We start from the raw sequence: 22,351 nt of genomic DNA on the forward strand, positions 1-22,351 counted from the left end.
AAAAGTGTTGCTGAATTATTATTCATAATATTCCTTCATTCATACTGATAGGATGACAAAGACAGCTAGCCTGACTGTCACAGCTGTTCATTAGCGACTCTTGCTAAAGTACTCATTATTTTGGCTGATTATCAATGTCTGTGTGATGTTCCCTGTGTGCAGGATGACCTGGTGGCTCTCAGGAGAGTGGTCAAGTCTTTCCTGGCAGTGTGTCAGCAGTGCCTGTCCAATGTCAACACACCGGTTAAAGAGCAGGTAACAGATGCTATTGTGTCACGAGTAACAGAAGAGCTTTGAAATCAACGTTGTCTCTCGATTTATGTAAAGGATGCATGTTTTCTGTTATCTCTACATATCATTATTTTGTTTTTTGAAATATTGACTCTTTGGTCAAGCTGTGACAATATTGCTGTTTCTTGTTTAGGCATTCATGCTTCTCTGTGACCTGTTGATGATCTTCAGTCACCAGCTGATTTCTGGTGGCAGAGAAGGCCTCCAGCCACTGGTGTTTAACCCAGACAGCACTCTGCAAAACGAGCTGCTAAACTTCGTCCTAGACCACGTCTTCATCGACCAGGATGATGAGAGTCAGAGCATGGGTGAGAGAGAAGTTAGATCGGATCATGTTGTGGTTTCTGTTTCAGATCCAAGAAGATTTTAACTGTTAAGGTTGAGAGAAGGTAGGGAGCTTTGTCATTGTTGTCCACTACTGTCTTTGTGCCTGCAGAGGGAGATGAGGAGGATGAAGCCAACAAGATCGAGGCTCTCCATAAGAGGAGAAACCTGCTTGCAGCTTTCTGTAAACTCATCATCTACGACATTGTAGACATGCCTGCTGCTGCTGACATCTTCAAACACTATATGAAGGTTTGTGTGTAGCATGCATGCTGAAAAATAATAACCAGCTGATAGTTTAAAAGAGAGAAAACTTTGGAAAAAAACAAATATGGTGAGATAAAAAGCCATCACAACAATTTCAGTACTAGTAACAATATCTTTGTTTCGCTCTGATACTTATGTTAATGTTAGCATTATGATATAAATGTGGCTACTTCTGAGACAACAATGGAGCTGATTTACTGTGGAATTGAAAAAAAAATGGTTTTAATTCACCTAAATTTACCTTTGATGCAAATCTGAGTGTGATATGAGATTCAGTGCATTAATTCAGACAACTTGGGCGAATTAACAGTTTCGTTTCTCTGCCTCAGTATTATAATGACTATGGCGACATCATCAAGGAGACTCTCAGTAAAACCAGACAGACGGACAAAATCCTCTGTGCCAAGACACTCATCCTCAGTCTGCAGCAGGTGAGACAGTGATGGTGCTTTTTACACAGCTTCCTTCTGTGTACTCTTAAAGTTACAAGTGCTCTCCTGTGCATACCCACTAACTCCTATGCACTCATATGTGTGTTGCAGCTGTTCAATGAGCTGCTGCAGGATCAGGGTCCCAACCTGGACCGAACGTCTTCTCACGTGAGCGGCATCAAGGAGCTCGCCCGGCGCTTTGCCCTCACCTTTGGCCTGGATCAGATCAAGACCAGAGAGGCTGTCGCCACGCTACACAAGTGAGATCACGAGCGCTGTGGTGTCTCTGTAAACGGAAGCTGTAGATTGATACTTGTAGCATAAATTAAAAGAGTATGAGTGATTCCAATTTGTCTTTACATTGAAATACCAATAATTGATGCAGGATTTTGGTTAATTCTTGCATGTTCGGGATGTGAAATTAAATAATTTTAACAACTTATTCAAGCCTGCGAGCAAAACGTTAAGTAAACTTTTACCGACCAGTTTTAGAATCACATAGGAAGCATAAAGCAGACACAAGTTTTTATTTGCTTTTAAAGTTACATGAATTAAGTACAAAAAATACACCGTTAATAATTAATCAGGGTAGATTGAGGTTAAAAGAGTCTTTGTTATATACACCAACTGTTTGTAAAGTTGTAGTACTCGTGTAACTTTGTGTTACTTTCTTTATTGTCATCTCTCATTGTTTCTCCTCTCTGTTGTCTTTCCATTGTGTCAGGGATGGAATAGAGTTTGCATTTAAGTACCAGAATCCTCGAGGACCAGAGTTTCCTCCTATAAACTTGGCCTTCCTGGAAGTCCTGAGTGAATTCTCCTCGAAATTAATCCGCCAGGACAAAAAGACAGTGTAAGTACTTCAATCCAATTTATCATCAGCTAATACTCCAGCTTTTATATACCTATGTTCCCCTGCTCCACCACAGCTGGTAGCTCCACATGTTTGATTCGGCACAGTTTTTATGTTGGATGGCCTTCCTGACAAAACCCCAACGGGATTTGTGTCAAAGAAAAAGGATAATGCTATAAAATGCTGCTGCCTCCACAGCCACTCGTACCTGGAGAAGTTCATGTCAGAGTCGATGTCAGAGCGTCGGGAGGACGTGTGGCTGCCGCTGATTTCCTACAGAAACAGCCTGCTGACAGGAGGAGACGAGGACCACATGTCTGTTACGTCAGGCTCAAGCAGCAAGACCGGCTCAGTCCGCAGCAAGAAGGGTCGACCGCCACTCCACAAGAAACGTATTGAGGGTGAGCAGAGATGAAGGATTGCCCATTTTATTGGGGTGGCCTAACTGAACTTGATCTCTTAAAGGAGATGAGACACTTACTCCTGCTGCTGAAACTGAAATTACTCTGTTTGCTTCATATTCAGAGGAGAGTAGCGTAGAGGGCTCGTGGATGATGCGCAATGACACCCTGCAGACACCCGGGGCACTTCAGACTCCTCAGCTCACCTCAACAGTCCTCAGAGAGAACAGACCAGCAGAGCACATGCCTGACCCAGACTCAGAGCCAGGATCAGAGAACGATTACGTACACAAGTGGGTTCATGCACATGTTGTCCGTAGGTGCACATGCACATAAAAACGTTAGCCCAGTTTTTAAAGTTACAAGACAGCAGCAGAACTAATGGACATGTGTCTTCGTTTGTCCTCAGTCCTCAGATGCAGATGTCATGGCTCGGCCAGCAGAAGATAGAAGAGGTGAATAGGAAGGACCGAACAGGCATGAACTACATCAAGTCTCGCAGCAATCAGGGTGTCCGGCAGACTGTGTAAGTGTGTATTTTGCTCATAAACCGTAAGCGTACTGTGAAGATGTTGGGTAAAAGTGGAAACACAAATTCTGTCCAAACCTTTATCCACCCTAAAAGTCACAGTAACCAAAATATCGTAACCTGGCATTCCCTTTCAGGCGTGGGCTGATGGAGGATGACGCGGAGCCAATCTTTGAAGATGTGATGATGTCATCGCGGGGCCAGCTGGAGGACATGAACGAGGAGTTTGAAGACACCATGGTGATCGACCTGGTCAGTTATAAACTATTCATTTAGTTGATACGAGGTTTCAGGGGTTTTTTCTCGTTCTGGTTGTGACATGGCTTCTTACAAAATATTTGACCTTTTACAGCCACCTTCAAGGAACAGACGTGAAAGAGCGGAATTAAGACCGGACTTCTTTGACTCTGCAGCGATGATTGAAGACGAGTCGGTAAGTTATGATTTGCCAACTAAATATCAAAAAGAAAACTGAACAAAATAAAAATAAAATAGTAATAAGTTAGCCTATAGGTAATGAAGGATAAGAGGAGAAATTAAGCATTCAAAAGCACAGAAAAACTGATTTAAAGAAGTCCTTTCTCTAACAAATTTCAGCTTCTGTTTAAAATATATCTGATTGGCTAACATTTCCAAGATATATAATTTTTTCATACGTTACACTTATGTGCATTAATCACAGATTATAAGCTTATGTCTTCTATGTCATCTGTTTATGGTTACTTGTTTTTTGTTTTTTTTTACTTCAGCTGAGCACTTAAAGTTTTTTATGTAGTTTTATTAATTCAAACAAGGGCTTTCAATCTAACAATGCACACACAATATTATGACATATAGACATGCAAGTTTCACTTATAGATGTTCCACAAACAGACTATTTAATGATGAAAAGTATTATATTAGTATTTTTAAAAAATAAGTACTGTAAATTTGCACCAGCGGATTTCAGTTCCTGCTTCTAAGAAGGTCAAATCCAAAGCCAGAGTAGAGGTCAAATAGATGCATTTCATCAATCAGCACAATTGTTGGATGGATAGTTTCTGAAAAGTTGCCATTGGAACAATAACACCTGTTAACATTTGGAATATTTTTACCAAAATTCTGGCATCAAAGTGTATTTTAGTTAATTCTCGTGGTAATTAAGAACTTTTGATCTTAGAAATGGCTAAGCAAACCAACAATTTTAAGCATCAAAATCAGTTTCACTGATTAAAAATTAATTAAGTTATTCTGAAAGCATTTTGGCTTTTTCACAGTACAGCCAGACATAAAGGTGAGATTTTAAAGTCCCTGCATATAAAGTGAACTTCAGTAGCAAAAGAGCAAACACTGCCGCACTTTTTATATAGAGCATGTACTTTTTCTTCTTCTTCTTCTTTTTTTGGGGGGGAAGGTTTTCTGACTTTCTCCTCTTCATTGTTCCAGGGATTCAGCATGCCCATGTTCTGATCTGGAAACTGGAAAAGATCCTAAGATCAGGATGCTAATCAGGAGTAAACGGAAGAGGAAGGTTTAGCCCAGATCACCTGCCAATCAAGACTCGTAAGATGAAGAAAAAAATCATTTTTGAAGTACTTTTCTTTCTCTGTAAGACATGATGGAAGGATGCTTTTCAAGAGGATCTTCTGAAACTGCAGGATCTCACCTGGAGGCAAGGATCCGCCCTCTTCAGTCAGGCGGATCGGAGGATCCACAGTGTAGTCTGAACTATTCAAGAGCCTTGTCCTGCTTGTATTCTTCCTCCTCTTCCTCTTCAGCCTGTTGGTTTAGCATTTGTTAGCAGTACCTCTGATGGCGCTCTGGCTGCATAATCCTGCAGCCGGCCGACAAGTACTCGCAGTTTTTACAGCCCTCCCCCCTCGCCTCCCCCCGTTACACACATGTACAGTTGTTTGCTTCGGCTCCCAGTCTGCAGCGTAACACTCTGTACAGCCCCCACCCCCCTCTTTTGGTGTTGCACTTCACCCCATCTTAAATCCAACTAAATGTTCTATATCTTTGCTCTTAATACCACCCACTGCCCCGTCTCCTCTCTCTGCCATCTCTGAGTCGTCGTATGTGTTGGTGCTGGTGCGTGATATGCGTGTGAAGTGTTGGTGGTGACCTCGGTTAGGCAGTGGGATGTGCACACAGAGGTCGACAGCTGTACACCGACCTGGAGGACGTGATGCAGCTGCCGTGTGTGCATGTGGTGTCAAAGCAAAGAGAGAGTTGTGTTATTTAACAGTGAAGATGCACATCTGACCGACCACGGAGAGAATCCACACCTTAAATCTTCTGCACACACAACCCTCCAACCCCTAAATAGCGGCTTTTTGAACTAATTTTAAAAAAGTTAAAAAAAAAAAAAAGACATATTTTCAATTCTGTAGCTTTAGTACTAAAGTTTTAAATCAAGTGTGTTTTTGTTTTTGTCTGATGTTTGTACAGCTCTTTCTTGAATATGTACCTTGTTTGTTGCCAAATTGTGGCCTACATACTAAAAAGTATATTCTAGCCCCTCCCCTCCACACCTGTAAGTCATATCCAACGGATACCGATGATACCAGCTTCCAAGCGCTGTAGGTCTGATTGCAATCGTTTCGCAGTTCACTCTTCAGTTTGTTCATTTTACAGGTGAAAACATTTTGCTACCTGCAATCAGTGTTAACAGACTCAGAAGATGGAAAACTTGTTGTTCATATCCAGTGCAGTGATGGATCTTTATGTATGACAGATTTGTTTGAATGTGTTTTGAATGTGTTCAGCCATGCCGCCACCACCCCAGTTCAATATTTACAACCTTTATTCACTGGCTGGTTTGCAGTCCTGTAAAAATCAAAGACAATTGGATCTTTTCTGCAGTGCAGTTGACATCATTTGCCCCAAAATACTGTAAAAGCCTGTTTGTTTGTTTTTTTTCTGTGAACCTAAATTCTTTTTAATAAAATAAAATCTGTAATCAATTCATGGGCTGGTGTCTGTTGTTGTCAGATACAGCTTTCCACTTGTGTGTTTAATGTGAAGAATGAACAGTTAACCTTCCTTAAAACCACAATATGGATTTCTTTTTTTTAGATTATTGAATATATTAGGCCTTTGTCAGAGTCCTAGTTTTATATCTTATAGGTCTTCTGAATAGGCACACATTAACCGAAGGTACAATATATAGACAAGTCTTAAGCCACCTGAGCATGACTTTTTTGCCCATTCATCTAGAAGAGCATTTCTGAGGTCGGACCTGGATGTTAGACGAGACGTCCTGGCTGACGGTATCCATTCTAGTTCAAGCTGAAGGTGTTTGATGGGGGTTGAGGTCAGAGCTCTGCATGGGTCAGTCCGGTTCCTTCACATCAGACTCATCCAACTATGCCTTTATGGACCCTGCTTTGTTTAGTAGGTTACAGTCATGCTACAATAGAAAATGTGTCTCCTCAAACTGTCTACACAAAGTTGGAAGGATACAATTGTCCATAATGCCTTGGCAAGCTGAAACGCTAAGATTCACTGGAACATAGAGGCCAAAGCCAAAACGGTGACCAAGAGCAAGGTTGTTATAGTTAACTAAAATTAGATTTAAAATATTTTAGCTAACCCATATCCTTAATTTTAGTATTTGATAGTTTAGTAAAAATGTTATAGTTTGCCTGATGAGGTATTGATGGACACAAAGTTGACTATGGAAACTGAAACTAAATTAAATAAAAAACAGAGTCAAAATGTATCGATTAAGTGTAGTTCATCAATTTTGTACACAGGCTGGCCCTCAGACTTTATGCCCTTTAAGTCGTTGAAAACTGTGACCGGTTCAGCTATGACCATTTACCCTTAAACTCTGAGACTACACCAGCTCCATCCCATTGTGTGTCTGTTGTGGGAGCTGGATCTGATCATGCACACTTAAAAGAATGGCTGAGATTCCACTAGATATGATCCAGCGTCTCTGGCAATAATGACTTTTAAAACAAAGAAAATGAATAAACACGCAGAATATTGAGGCCATGATTTATTTTACAGATGACAGTACAGAGCCTGCCACAGAGAAAAGGCACAGTTCCTGTTGGTAAGGACGTCTCCTTGACCTAAATGGAGGACATCAAATGCTTTAGGTGCCTTTTGAAAGCACCAACTGTAAAAAAACTGATATATAGTATATGAACAACTCTGAAAACATTGCACATGATAACAAACTTTAGTTTGTTTGCATTTGCTGCTAACACTAAATCTCTGGCCTCTTAGATAGCCATATCAACAGTAGTTGCCAATATGACCACTGTGTGTGACTACGGGGTCATTTATTTCAGATGTTTTTAGGGATTTAATATAAACTATAAAGTAGTAAAGATACACATTCTGATTTTGTTGCAAGTGCTCCAAATACAAAATCAATTATACTTAACAGAAATCAGGAGTGATCTTCACTTGCTGCTTTCAGTGGAGTGGTAAACTAAATCTAATAGACAGGCTCCCAATATCACGGGGTACCGTTAAAGGTGGGTGAGAGAAAACAGTGAAAACTGAGTTTGCTGATCTGCTGTCTGCAAAAACCCCCAATTTCATTTGAAATGTAAAAGTCAATACAAATGCCTTTCCATAGCGTTAGTGTGGAGAACATTTTCACAGAGGAATGTTGGCATGCTTCTTCCAGGGGTTGACCTGCTTCTTGCTGGCTAGCACCTCTAGATCTTGGCAGATCTTTTTGCGAGTTGTCGCTGGCTCGATGATGTCATCCACAAAACCTAAAACAAGCACAGTCGGATAAAGATGTACTCGGTTTGTTGCCGCATACACTGTCAGCAGATAAAGAGCAGGAACAGTCAAAAAAAAAAAAAAAAGCAGATTTACCTCTGACAGCAGCTGGGAAAGGGTTAGCAAACTTCTCCACGTATTCAGCCTCTGCTTCTGCCTGGTTCTCCTTTCCTCTGAAGATAATCTGAACGGCACCCTGAGGAAAAAAAAGAAATTAAAACTGTAAAAATAAAGGAAGCAGAGAGAAAGGGACAAACAAAAAACCTAGAGGTAATGTGTACCTTGGCACCCATGACGGCGACCTCAGCTGTAGGCCAGGCGTAGTTCACGTCTCCTCTCAAGTGTTTTGAGCTCATCACATCATAGGCTCCTCCGTACGCCTGGGATGCAAAGACCAAAATAAAAGGATTAATTCAGCAACAAGCAGCATTTCAGACAGTAAATGAATGCAGATGTAAAATAATCAAAACTGATAAAATGCTAAGTTAGCTGTTTGTTTTTTTGTAGCCGATTCAGACAAAAGATTCCAGTGAAATTATTACAGAGGCTTTTATTCTGAAAAAAAAAAACACTGGGGTGTTGAGTTATCATCACTGCTCGCAGTTCAACGTGGCAGTGAACTTGGAGGTGCTTTTTGTAGGCAGGGCATTATACAACAAACAGCTGAGCCAGATGTGCAATAGAAACCTCACACACCTTTCTGGTAATGATGGTTATTTTTGGGACTGTGGCCTCTGCAAAAGCAAAAAGCAGTTTGGCTCCGTGTCGGATGATGCCTCCGTACTCCTGAGCTGTGCCTGTTGAGAGAAAACACAGCAGTTCTATTGGATAGGGGTTCAGACTATCAGATTTTCTACAGGTGGTCTGTTCAGTCTCATCCAACTCACCGGAGAATCACTGGTCGTTAAACTAAACCGATTAAATCATGAACTTCAGCATGGCAAACATGCCCTGCACATAACTGCAGCCTGTGTGTACATGCATGAGGATATTATCCAAGAATACCTGGCAGGAAGCCTGGCACATCCACAAACGTGATGATGGGAATGTTGAAAGCATCACAGAAGCGAACAAATCGGGCTCCCTTCACTGAGGAGTTGATGTCCAAACAGCCTGACAAACAAGACAAGTACAAAATGGATTGAATGGATTGAGGGTTTTTTTTTTTTAACTGTTAGTTATTCACATATTTTTCTTACCTGAAGCTACTTTGGGCTGATTACCCACAATGCCCACAGTGCGTCCATTCATACGGGCAAATCCCACCACAATGTTTTTGGCGTAGTTGGGCATGATCTCAAAGAATTCCCTCTCATCTACTATCTGATTAAGAAAAAGAACTTTTTTTTTTTTTAAACACACACAAAAAGGAAATGAGATGTTGTGGTACATATTAGAAGGTGTATGTTTGTGCGCATACTGCATGAATTATGTCCAACATGTCGTAGGCTTTAGTTGACTCTAAAGGGACGATGTTGTCCAATGATGGTACCAGACGGTCGCTGAAAAACAAATGAGACATCAGACAAAAAAGGATGGGATTTGTGATTAGTTCAATGAGGGCAAAGGTTACTGCCTACCTAGAGTCATGGGACTCCCTGATAGGTGCGGGATCCTGATTGCTAAGTGGCAGGAAGTTGAAAAACTCTCGCAGGTTGAGCAAAGCCTCAATATCATTCTCAAAAGCACGGTGAGCCACACCTACGAAAAAGCAATAAGACATTTTAACGAGAGTTTCTCTCAGACGAGTTAAACACCCTGACTTGAGCAGTAATGCTTGATTAGATTTCATTTGCTAAACAGATTTAAAAAGATGCTGTGAAAAAGTCTTAAACCACCCCTCAGTTCTGTATATTGTGCTGGGAAAATAGGCAAAAGAAACATGCAAACAAGAATGAAAACTGCATAAAGCAAAAGCAGGTTTGCACAATTCTAACAAGCCTGAGAGTCAATATTTGGTATGACTACCTTTATTTTTCCAACACAGCATGAACTTAAGTAAGGTTTCTTTAAGTAGTCTTCAGAATTCCTGAAGGACATTCAAAGCTCTTCTTTGGATGTTGGCAGCTTTTTGTTCAATTCTCTGTCAACATTCTCCCATACTCCTTCAATAAGGTTGAGGTCCAGCTTCCATTGTGTGTTGGCAGGGATCACTGTTGTACTAAAAAATGAAGTTCATGCCAATCAGATGCTTTCCAGATGGTCATGTACGATGGATCATGAACTACATTCTTTTTCTGTGTTCATAATTCCATCAATCCAGACAAAATCTCCAAAACCACTGGCTGAAATTCATCCCCAAACCACGAAAGATCCTCCACTGTGTTTTACAGATGGCTGTAAACTGTGTCAGGTCTCTTTTTTCCAATTTCTTAATGACTTTCACATACAGTTTATTTGCAGCAAATAGTTTTTAGGCCTGTTATTTCTTGTTTTGTTCTACACTTATTCAGTTTTTGGAAATCACTTCTTAGTGCAAAACATAGAATTTTATGCATGCCAAAGTGTTTAAAAGTGTTAAAAAAATTCACACACACATTCACACACTGGTGATGGCAAGTTACATTGTAGCCACAGCCACCCTGGGGCGCACTGACAGAGGCGAGGCTGCCGGACACTGGCGCCACCGGGCCCTCTGACCACCGCCAGTAGGCAACGGGTGAAGTGTCTTGCCCAAGGACACAACGACCGAGACTGTCCAAGCCGGGGCTCGAACTGGCAACCTTCCGATTACAAGGCGAACTCCCAACTCTTGAGCCACGATCGCCCCAAAGGTGGAAATGAAGGGTGGCTCAAGACAGGCTCACACTGGTAAATATGACAAACCTAAAGCCAGTGCTGGTAAAGCACCAGTGATTGCTACAGCTTAGTTTACAAAACTCTTCAACATCCACACATCTAAAAAGAGTCTGACCGGACACGGTGGTATGAGTTTTGGCTCCACCAAGCTCCTCCTGAGTCACATCTTCATTGGTGACAGACTTGACAACATCAGGCCCTGTGATGAACAGGTATGACGTGTCCTAAACACACAAACACAAATGTTTCTGTGCTTATTGGAATTGAATGCATCTCTTCTCTAAACACAAAATAGCATTTGCGTGCCAGTTTGGAAATATTTCAGGACTTTTTCATATTTCTTGCAGCTTAAATAGCATAAAACTAATATTTTACCTACAGTGGATTTTACTGTGTCAGCTACATACCTTAACCATGAAGGTGAAATCTGTGAGAGCAGGAGAGTACACGGCTCCTCCTGCACACGGACCCATGATGAGGGAGATCTGAGGGATGACTCCTGAAGCCATCACGTTCCTCTGGAAACAAGAACACGTACAGTGTCAGAAATACGACACCAGCTGTTGATGATGAGTTTACGGACATGACTCCCGCCATTTATGTGGAATGTTAAACCGAAAAGAATTTAGGGCTTCAAGCTTCTGAGCTCAAAAAATCGTCAGGTGCAAAACTTGACATTTTAAAATTGATTTACATGAAAAGGTCTGCACAAAAATATATAAATGAAATACCAGGAATATATCTGCATATCCAGCTAGAGATTCCACTCCTTCCTGGATCCGAGCTCCTCCAGAGTCGTTCAGCCCGATTACCGGAGCCCCGACCGTCATGGCCTGGTCCATGATCTGACCACAGATTTAAAAGTGGCACATCAAATGAGGAAATGACCAAAGACAAACACACCTATACAGATGCTAACTTGCTCACAGCTGACAAACACGATGTTTAATGTTACTGTGAAACATCTGTATACCTTACATATCTTCTGTGCGTGAGCTCCAGACAGACTTCCGCCAAAAACTGTGAAGTCCTGCAAAAAACACAGAGTGCAAGACAAAGAGATTGTCACATAAAATCGAGTTGCCACATATAGTTTTTCTGTACAATGAATGAACACTGTACCTGACTGAAAACATAAACGAGCCTGCCATTGATTCTACCTCGGCCTGTCACAACGCTGTCACCGGGGAACTATGAGAGAAAAAAAATGATCAAAATTCACTGAAAATGTCGCAAAATAAGAAACACGCTGCTGCAAGAGGTATTTGTGCACGACCTGATACCTTGTTTCTGTCCTGCTCCATGCCGAAGTCGGCGCAACGGTGTTCCACAAACATGTCCGTCTCTACAAAGGATTCAGGGTCAAGCAGTAGTTGCACTCGCTCCCTGGCTGTCAGCTTACCCTGGACCGCATCACAATGGTAAATTTATTACAGTCATGCATCAGATATGTCACCGATCAGAAAGTTTGCCTGCCACACTGCAAAAGCTATGGTTTTGAAATGTCTGGTTGCTTTAGATCAATGTTTCAAGTGTTGCATACCATAAGCAAAGCTGCCTCTTTATAGGAGTTTACTTCCCTAATTTGTCAGGTCTTATTATTTAATCCCTTACCAGTTTGTGAGCTGTTTAATTGTCAGAGGTTTATCCCAATCTCATAAAATAAATCATTACATATACCTTAAAAACATTTGTTATTGTGAAGTTTGTTGTTTAAATAAAATTAACCCTTTCAGGGCTAAAACAAATAATAACAATGATAATAATAAACTTTTGTTTAAGAGGTGTGAGAGAGACCAGCAAAACAAACAAGCCCCTGCGCCTGACATTTAAAGCACCAACCTCCTGGCTGCCAATGCATTTGAAGCATATGATATTATACAATTAAAAGAAATATGTGTTAATATATAAAAAATAACAGCCTCGGTCTGCGATAGCTGATTTTACCCTTTTATGTTGTGCCTCTATCCTTTGCTGACCTCCCCCCTGCAGTGCCGCCTCTCGCTTCTGGTCAATCCTCTCTTTAACGGACAGGTGGCTGACGGAGTACCAGCGGCACGACCGATGCAAACTCGTCTGCGGTACTGTTACCGATACTGCGCCATATTTTACTCGCGCCACGCTCCTTAAGGACACCTTAAAACCATTTATCAGTCCGCAACTGCTTCGAGCAACACTGATGGCCGCCATCATTGCTGTTCGTGTAAGCTCTTCTTCTTTAGTGTTTAATGTCTGTTGACAAGCCAGCGTTGGGGCGCCACCAAGTGGAATGGAGTGTGGCTCGGGAGACGATCAATAGAGGGAGGAAAAAGCCTTTCTGAGCTTAATTTTAAGTTAAACATGTTTTTTTTCACATCTTACTTGCTGTTTGTTATATCCGTTTACTTCAATAGAACTGTCAGGGGATATAGTGCATACTAACAAACGATCTGCTACACTGTTCTTATGTATTTCACTAAATTCATAGGAGCCATCTGTCAGTATCAAAACACTAGGCCTGCAGAATCTATATAGTTCTGAACTATGCACTAGAATCAGGAAAGACTGAAACCATTGAGCTATACTTGTAAATAGCACAGTTTTTGCTCTTTGCCTTTATATCACCCCAAACAAATGAGGTTTTATCTTAAGATGTGCCGAAGCCTTCAAATACTCCTGAGATGTGTCACAATAACATCTGGAATATAACTCAGTAATTCCATCATTTAATTTAAAGGATTCTTAAAGGGGCCTTTGTGTTTAGTTTGCATGTCTGAGTGACTCTGCAAGCCTCCAACTCCAGTTCAAAAATAGGCATGCTAGCTCAGCTGGTGTAGTTGTGGATGTGAAGGTGAATGGTTTCCTGTCTCTAAGCATCAGCCCTGCAATAGACTTACAAATGTCCTCTTGCTATAGATGTGTGGGAGAGAGTGTCCTGCTTTTCTGCATTATTGTGTGGCATGGGAGCTTCTCTGTGGTAGAGAGGAAGGCTCTGCAGAGGGTGGTGAAAGCTGCATAGACTATTGTTTGTAGCAGCTGCCCCCACCACCACCACCACAGACGTCACCAGCAGATGCAGGGAAATTGCCTCCTCTTTCTTGAAAGACTCCCCTTCAGGCAGGAAGCTGTGATCTAGAACAGAACCACCAGACTAAGGAAGGATCTTTTCCCCAGAGGCTGTAAGACTTTTAAACTCTGCTGGTGCTCTGTAATCTCTGCTACAGCCAGAGGTAACAGATGTGATAAATCACTTGTGTCTTTGCACTACCCTCTTCACATGTTTGTTTTATGTCTTATTTGTACTTAATATTTCCTATTTAAAATAATAAAAAGAAAAACCTGACATGATTGCAAATTTTAATTTCAGCTCATGAGAATACATGTGCTGGAAATACAATGAAAACCCTATAAATCCTTAAATCCTTTGCCCGATAACAGCTGGGATAGACTCCAGCCCAGCTGCAATCCTGACCTGGATGAGCAGTAGAGAATGGCTTCTTAAAAGCTCCCCCCCCCCCCCCCCCCCCCCATTTCCAGGTGTATCCCTGAAACCCCAGAATAAAGTATATATTTTATATTTTGACATTTGTTCTCAGATTATTTATATAGTCCACTATATTAAATCATATGACACATAGATGTCTATACTTGCTCAAATGCTGTCCATGCCCCAAATAGGGAAATTTTTGTGATCTTCTGCTGCCTTGAAAAACAGATGACTTGAGGATTTTTGGTTTAGTTATTTCAGTTTAAATCCCCATTTGTGTGCATATTTTTTACTTCATCTACTGCAGCTGTGAGCTGATTTTTCTTTGTCGTGTTTTATACACTTTGCTCAACCTGGGAAAATAATGTAGTTGGTCATTATTTTCTGCAAGTTCTAGCACAACAGCGGGCGGGGAGTCAAATGATGAAATTTTGACCAATAGCGAAAGGGGGGCGAGCTCGTGCAGCCAATCAGAAAACAGAAAGTCCTCGCAACAGCTGGTGGGCAGGAGCTCTGCCCATCTTGGATGTCATGTTACAGGGAGTTTATATTGTAAAGCAGACCTTCCTGCCAGCTTTAGCGCTGTCACTCTACAATTGCAGGGTTATTTATGTCTCAACCACGAATTTGAAAATAATGAATTCACAAAATACATAAAAATTATACCTGCCCTAAACGTAGTTTTTAAGCGATTCCAAAATACGATTTAAATACAAAGTGGCATTTTTCTCTTACCCCCAACTTCATGATCACCAAATTGCATGTCAAGTATAACAGTTAAAATAAGTTGTAAATCCACCTTTTCTGTTTTTGTTTTGTTAATACATGTCTCTTCGAACAGTTACATACGTTTTTTTTAACATCTTCATATGCTCTGCACCTTGTGTATATGCGCATTCCCGTAAAACGAGGAGACAAAACAGTGAGATGGCACGACAAAGAAGAAGTAATTTGACATGAGTCTTGTGCTAACACCACGGGTGTACCAAAGGTCAGTCATCTTTGACATATTTTGTATTTTTAGCTATATCTTTTCTGACTCGACTGAGTGTGACACTCTAACCAATGCAACCCTGTTACCCGTATTACCAAAAGAAGATATATATTTTTTAGTTTCCTTCTTTTATTTATATAATTATATTTCTCCAGTGTCCAAAGATACAGTCCAGTAACTGTATCAGTAATGACAAACATAATATATCCTTTCAGTCATGTTAACTTGAGAACCCGGTTACTCCAATTTTAACCCTCTTACATGTAATTTGTAATAAAATAATAATGCCTATGAATCAGCGTTTATTTGCGAATTAAAAATGTATTCTATACATATATGAAAAAACTGGTAAAATTCCCAAAAATGTAAATTGTTATGCATAAAGTAGCCCCGTGCTTAAGGAAGTTTTTCCACCCTCTTATTAAAATAAAAATACATTTTAAGTAGCGTGTTGCTACGTAGTTTATGACCAATTATAATCGTTACAGTGAGGAAATAAAGCGATGGAGGACACGGGAAAGGCGCTGCGGTAACCACGGTAACTAGTGGAAATCTCGCGTGATGATCATGCCTGTCGATAGGGGTTTATGCGAGGAAAAGTGGAAAATCGAATGATTGATGCATTTGCAAAACGGCAAGTTAGCTATGTTTCGGTCACCTCTCTCCGAGCATTACAGCAAAACGTACCAAAATTGCAGAATTTTTCTTAGCCGGTCGCATTTTGCTCCTACGTGCGACGTATAAAGCCACCCAGGGGGGTTAGTGATACGGTTGACTCTTCGCTAGCTAAATCGACTAGCCATGCTAACGCTAGCTGGTTAGCTTTGTTTACATCAAGTGCGCGCCTGGAATCTGTTAACGGATTTCTGACCCGGCGAATTCATGATCTCGCCAGTCCGTTGTTCAGTTAAACATCGACGAGGATACTGGGTTGTAGAGTAGATTGGCTCTATGGCTATCATCGATGATCTCTTGTGCAAAACGTCCGGCTGATGCAGTAAGCTAATGTTAGCTACGTAATGCTAACCTTTTAATTATGGGTGATTTGCTCATTCGAGTCAGCGTTTGCCCTTAGACATTGTTGGAGATGAGTATAATTATAACTCTAATAGGTCCGAATTAACAGGAACTGTAACTGCGATATGAAAGAGTTCGCTGGTTAAATGTAATGACTGCGAACCGGTGATGCTAACCTTAGGTAGCCACCTGCCAAGCTAGCTAACGTGCTCGTTTAGCGATAACCGCCTCACCATGGTCGTTGTTTCATATTGTATATATTACTGATTCATGATTAACATCTCTTTTGACACACTGGAGTGACTGATTGTTGCGTCGCTAGAACAATTTGCATCCCCTCCATCACCCTGAGGCTGGGCTCTCTTTACGTTGCGACGAGCCGCTGGATTTTTTTCCTTCCTCGGACCGTGTTTCCCTGAGGCTGCGGAGCACATCGCCATGAACCCGGTTAATGCAACCGCTCTCTACGTGTCTGCCAGCCGGGCCGTGCTGCAGTGCGACCCGCGGCAGCCTCATTCCTTCGCAGAGATGTACAAACTACTGCCCTTCTTCCGAAAGTCCCTCGCATGTCTTGTCTGTGGTAAGTGATTTGAGAATATTATAGCAACACAACACACTTTCAGTCCAGCTTTAATGTTATTTGCGACACTGTATTCAGTTTTGAGCCATACATTGGCTGAATTGTATTAAAAATAATTACCATTAATATTGACTGAAGTGTCCGTGGGTGTGCGTGTGATCGCAGCAGTTGTGACACGATTTGTCGCTCTTGTCTCCGTGGTCTCCTTGGCAACCGAGGCTGGAGCACCAGTCATCCGTCCTCTTGACAAGACAGATGACTGCTCCGTTGTTGTGCCTGCTGCAGAGCCATGTGTTTCTTATTCATGCTTTATTTACCAGCCCGCTTAGCTAGTGGAATATATGAGCTGACACAGCTTGCACTGAGGAGACGGGCAATATTGACAGCTATGCGCGACAACATTTTTGACCTTTCCCTATTATTTGACAGTGGTTTTGCTATGCTTAATTCTCCTGTGAAATATTCAGTCAGAATTACATGTTTGGTTATGTAAGCAGTAAATATCAATAATATTTCTGTTAAGCTCATTTGGTTCTTATTTGCTTGGTGCAGATATGGTTCTGGCTAGTTCAGTTGATATCTAGATTCCGAACAAGTCGTTGATAAATTGGTAAAAGTTCATTAACTGAACTTTTTATCAAATATTTTGATACCAACTTAATCAATTAAGCACTTGTTCCAGGTTTTTCACCTTTATGAATTGCAGCTTTCTCTGATTCATTTCACTTTGACTGGATCATTTTTTTGGGTCCTTGACTGTTGATCAGACAGAGCAGGATATTTTCCATCTCTGTGATGTTGTGGTAGTGATATATCATTATAGGATATAATATATGCTTATGCTGCTCCCTTGTCACATTTTTAATTTGGCAAAGCCGGTGCCTTTCCTGACCCAACCCCAAAGGGATTTGACTTTCCAGCTGGAATTGAACTGGGGACCTTTTGCTTGCCAAGTGAAAATCCACTATGCTATAGTTGTTAGTTTATAGCTGTTGTTGCTTTAAAAAATCACAAATGTATCTGTAAGAATTATAATTAAGAAATGGTTATTGTAGCTAATTGAGAATACAGCTGTTTCTATAAAGCTATGATTACGTGAGGTGGAGCTGAGTATAAATGTCTCATGGCCAGCTATATACTGTGCCATAGTAACTGTGCCTTTGTTCAAAGGTACTAAACAGGTGGATTTTTTTTCTCATTTTTTTCTCAGGTAAACTGCTTCAGGATCCGATTTCTCAGACACATCCAGAGTGTCAGCATTATGTCTGCTTGGGCTGTAAAGGCCAGAAAATGCAGATAAGGCCATCATGCAGCCGTTGTAAGGACCACTCCTCCTTCCAGGAGAACAAACAGCTCTCTTTACTGGTGCAATGTTACAGGAAGCTCTGCTTCTATGTAATTCATTCACCGTTGCTGTTGTGTGTCAGCAACCATGTAGGAGGGTCTCCAGAGGTAATGGCTTTGCTAGAAGAGGTGCTATTGTCGCACAAAGACGAGATGGAAGACCCAAGTCTAGTGCACGAAGATGTGAATCCCTCAGCTCCTGAGTCCCTTACGCCCACAGAGGCACCACCTGCTCCTGCAGAGCTCTCAGCTGTACCTCAGAGCTCTTCCTCTGATCCTCCCTGTTTCAACGGACCACAGGAATGCAATGGAGACGTGCTGGAGGATGTAGATCCCTCTTCTCCTGAGCTGGAGGTATGCGAGCTGGTAGAGGAGCAGGCACAGGCAGGCCTGTCTGTATCCAATACCGGTTGTGGAGGACTGGAACTGAGTCTGACCACTGGACGTTTAGCCCCAACACCAGGCACTGTGTGCTCACTCAGGGATGGGGATTCAAGTAGCAGGGAAGTGGAGGAGGGGGAGGTGTTGCTCCTCAGTGTGGAAGAGGTGTTACAGACATTGGATCCCCTTCAACCTGGTCGAGACTCTCTTCATACACAGCCGGTTAGGACACATACTCACACACACACAGCTATGGACAGAGCACACACTCAGATGTACATACAGCTGGATGCAGCTCACAACTACACACAGATTCAAACAGGCAGGACTAATACAGTGGCAGGCCATGGTGCTCACACACATACATCTTCCTTTGACCCTCCTTCAGCCTCCAAGCCCCCACCAGTCCGCCTTAACCGCAAACGATCTCATTCAGAGAGTGACAGGGAAAAAGTGAAACCTCTCCCGATTGCTTCTATCCTGCAGGGCTCTTCCTCAAACTCACACACTCCTAATCCCTCTCACACATTGCACACACATCCACCCACGCCTTCCCTAACAGTACCAGCACACACATACTCATCGCTTCCCAACGGAGCACCTCCTAAGCCCAGTCGACCTGCGCCGAACCACAATAAAGGTGCCAGGAAACATCCGGAGCCAAGCCCTAAGAAGCCACATGTCAAGGCTCGCACTGGTGGCGCTTCCAAGACAAAGGAAAGAAGCAAAGACCAGCGGTTGATGGCAGGCTGCCTGGTACCTCCAGCACCTGCGAGGCCTCCATATAAGAAGCCAGTGGAGAAGAAGGGCTGTAAATGTGGAAGAGCCACTCAGAATCCGTCTGTGTTGACCTGCAGGGGACAGCGTTGTCCCTGTTATTCAAACCGCAAGGTAAAACCATTAATCTATTAAATGAGCACATTATACGCTTAAAGATTAATGCTGTCATTATGTGAGTTTGTGTAGATTGTTCATGCTGCTATTTTATGTGTTAGTGTAAACATATGACAACGATGTTTTAGTACTTTTGTTTCTAACCCAAAGAAAACAAGTAATGGAAAAAATAGATGATGTATTAGTCTGCTGTTAGATGATATATTCATGATATATGATATATATAAATATTCAAACTTAGTAAAGGCAGGTTTTTGTATTCTTTTGTGACAGTATCAGAAACTGAGAGCTTTGCATCGTTTGTGCCACACTGGCCCTGTGTAGCTAGAGTAACGCTGTTGTCTGTTTTCTCTGATCTTTCGCAGGCATGCTTGGACTGCATCTGTCGAGGTTGCCAGAACTCCTACATGGCCAATGGTGAGAAAAAGCTCGAGGCCTTTGCAGTGCCAGAGAAGGCCTTAGAACAGACGCGGCTTACGCTTGGTATCAACCTCACCAGCATCACAGCAGCCGCCGCCCTCCGCAACCCGGCAACCACCAGCATCCGCGCAAACACCCTCCTCAATGTTGCCACCGCAACAGGGACCCCCGTTTCGACAGCTTTCCTGTCCCCCAGCCCCCCACAAGAGCCCAACTATGAGGAGAGCCTCGAGTTGCTGATCGGCTGAGAGGCTGGGACTCCAAAAATAGACAGCATGGTGCTGATAGAATGTGACAACTCATCATTGTCTGTCAGAAAACGTGTACCTACCCCATTGAGGGGAAGGAAATCTAAGGCAGCTATGGGTCTGTCCTGTCCTGTAATCTGCTTTCCTTCTGTGTCAGAAAATGCTGAGTAGTACGACTAGCATGGGTGTGCCAAAGCCTCCTGTATTGTGCCTGTGTGCCAGTGTTTATTGTTGCCTGTCTCTAGTTAACACTTAAACTCGGTTCTTAGGCTGTTCTGTACATCACAGGTGCTTTTTTTTTTTTCCATTCATAGACCAGACATACTCTAAGAGGCAATAGAAACTTATCACAGGTTTTGTTTGTGTGTACACTCACAAGTATTCGAGTATCTGTGAATCCCCCCTACCCCCCACATTTGGTGCAACAACAACTACATCATCATCATATCAAGGTTACAGCATTTTTCATGTTTGAGTATTAGTCCTTAAGCTTTAGAAATACATAATTTGTGTCAGGACAGCCCTTACTAATCTTTAACCCTCTGTGTGTTCACACCATAATTGTGAAGGACTCTTGTGACTTATATATGTAGATCGTATGTCTCACACAAGACTGTATGCCTTTTCTAGCTCATTAATTCACTCAATCCAAGTACTGTCGGATGTTAACGAATTTGTCTTAATGAACTTGACTGATGCAGGCATTGTACAGGCAGCAAGATAATGTCAAAGCACTTGGCTGGTTCCACAGTTTGTGAGTGTAAGTGTGTGTGTGAGTGAGTGTGTGTAAGTGTTTGTGTGTATGTGCCTGGTGAGATTTACTGTAATGTCAGTGGGGAGGCGGTTGTTGGGTTGTGAGGACTTAGTCTGATTGATTGGCCAAATTACAACTAAAACCGTTCTTAGCATAGCAATAGGAGCACCAACACGGAGGCTCCCAGCTCCAGTGCACGCACACACAGTTGTTTACAGTATTGCCGTTTTAGACTTCAGCTGACTGTCTTCAAAAACAGTTACTGTTATGCTTTGGTTATGGGATTGTACATGACTCTGTGTGTATAGATAAACCGAAGCCATAGGTCGTCATTTACAAGATAAAATATGCTCTGTCCATGGATTTTTTCCCCCACACACTTGTAGTGTTCAGACTGATCGGAGACCAACTCAGAGACTATTTTTGATACCAAGCGTTTAAGATTTGGTACCACTGTCTTTCCTTTTGGTTAAATCACAATGAAGCCCTCCCATAACTCAACATGCTGTGTTGTCCGCGTTTGTGTTTACTGTCTCGGCTGTAACTACAATATGTTTGTTAGTCCAGTCCAGTGACCAAAAAGAGACTGCAGGCCACCCACACACCTTGGTGGTTCTTTATTGGCAAGAAATTAGAAGGCGGATTATAATATGACCTATCTTCCTGTGTGTGTGTGTGTGTGTGTGTGTGTGTGTGTGTGTGTGTGTGTGTGTGTGTGTGTGTCAAAATGTATTTCTTTTGGGCATTACTTGAACCCTGATTAAGTTTTTGGTATTGATTTTTTTTTTTTAACTGTAAAAACTCTTGTTTGGGGAGTGACTATTATTGCTGAAACATTCACTGCCATATTATGGAAACATGTACTACAACATGAATTAAACGATAGTTTTTTACTTTTTCAGTATTGTCTTAAAATTTAATTAACCATGAACGTCTTCACTAACATTTATTGGCAATCCATCCAGTAGTTTTCAGGATACATGTAGTGATATAGTATGTGGGGATCACGATTTGTGTTTTACACTTTAGTGTAAAAATGTGTTGGAAAACACTTAAAATACAGTATAATCTGACACATCTCACATATTAGAATATCATGAAAATTCTTTTTAATGGTAATTTATTTTAATAGTGCGGGTTGCTACTAAAACTTGCTGCATCAGTGAATGAAGGGATTCATTTTTGTCACTGCTGAGGTGTTCCTGAAGATCAGGTTACTTTCATAGGAGCCTTCAGCTCATCTCTTGGGTATGCTATCTCCTACCGTTCTCTTCTTCCTTCTGACAATACCCCTGCGGGGTTTGGGTGAGGCAAGTTGGCTGACGAATAAGTCACAGCACTGACATGGTCAGCAAACTATTTTATAGTTATTTTGGAACTCTGGGAAGATAAGCCCTGCTGGAAATGAAAATCTGAAGCTCCATAAAGCTTGATTGACGCATGAAGAGCTTTAAAATCTCCTGGTAGATCACCACCAGATCACTTTACACCCCAAATCGTCACAGACCACATAAAGTTTTGAGTGGACTTAGAGCACCTTGGATTTTTAGTTTTTCCAGACTTTAGGATCTTAATTTTCAAATAAAATGCAAATTTTACTTTTAGCTGAAAACTTTGGACCACTGAGCAA

At 41.8% G+C, this 22,351-nt stretch overlaps 3 protein-coding genes across 3 annotated transcripts in view; 2 read left to right on the plus strand and 1 right to left on the minus strand.

Moving 5' to 3' along the window:
* The window catches only part of stag1a (STAG1 cohesin complex component a), a 38,843-nt gene extending 32,819 nt beyond the window's left edge, over positions 1-6,024 (plus strand). Inside the window, exons 21-32 of the mRNA XM_026151215.1 lie at positions 163-255; positions 425-599; positions 728-867; positions 1,212-1,313; positions 1,425-1,573; positions 2,038-2,166; positions 2,365-2,567; positions 2,692-2,860; positions 2,977-3,093; positions 3,234-3,348; positions 3,449-3,529; positions 4,522-6,024. Coding sequence (XP_026007000.1) covers positions 163-255; positions 425-599; positions 728-867; positions 1,212-1,313; positions 1,425-1,573; positions 2,038-2,166; positions 2,365-2,567; positions 2,692-2,860; positions 2,977-3,093; positions 3,234-3,348; positions 3,449-3,529; positions 4,522-4,545 — 1,497 coding nt within the window. The 3' untranslated portion in view covers positions 4,546-6,024. The remainder of the gene's footprint in view (positions 1-162; positions 256-424; positions 600-727; positions 868-1,211; positions 1,314-1,424; positions 1,574-2,037; positions 2,167-2,364; positions 2,568-2,691; positions 2,861-2,976; positions 3,094-3,233; positions 3,349-3,448; positions 3,530-4,521) is intronic.
* A 1,042-nt stretch (positions 6,025-7,066) lies between these two features.
* On the minus strand, positions 7,067-12,859 carry pccb (propionyl-CoA carboxylase subunit beta). Its single transcript, XM_026151216.1, has 15 exons — positions 12,571-12,859; positions 11,907-12,026; positions 11,746-11,814; positions 11,597-11,653; positions 11,355-11,468; positions 11,031-11,141; positions 10,739-10,847; positions 9,405-9,525; positions 9,245-9,326; positions 9,024-9,147; positions 8,830-8,937; positions 8,521-8,621; positions 8,106-8,204; positions 7,921-8,020; positions 7,067-7,814 (listed from the first exon to the last, which is right to left on the minus strand). Exons 1-15 carry the CDS (start codon positions 12,814-12,816, stop codon positions 7,693-7,695), a joined length of 1,683 nt encoding a protein of 560 aa, XP_026007001.1. The 5' UTR covers positions 12,817-12,859; the 3' UTR covers positions 7,067-7,692.
* A 2,733-nt stretch (positions 12,860-15,592) lies between these two features.
* On the plus strand, positions 15,593-21,622 carry msl2a (MSL complex subunit 2a). Its single transcript, XM_026152277.1, has 3 exons — positions 15,593-16,680; positions 17,891-19,296; positions 19,665-21,622. Exons 1-3 carry the CDS (start codon positions 16,539-16,541, stop codon positions 19,965-19,967), a joined length of 1,851 nt encoding a protein of 616 aa, XP_026008062.1. The 5' UTR covers positions 15,593-16,538; the 3' UTR covers positions 19,968-21,622.
* The last annotated feature ends 729 nt before the right edge of the window (positions 21,623-22,351 follow it).

This window comes from Astatotilapia calliptera, chromosome 19, assembly GCF_900246225.1.
Source record: "Astatotilapia calliptera chromosome 19, fAstCal1.2, whole genome shotgun sequence".
In the NCBI taxonomy this organism is placed as follows: domain Eukaryota; kingdom Metazoa; phylum Chordata; class Actinopteri; order Cichliformes; family Cichlidae; genus Astatotilapia; species Astatotilapia calliptera.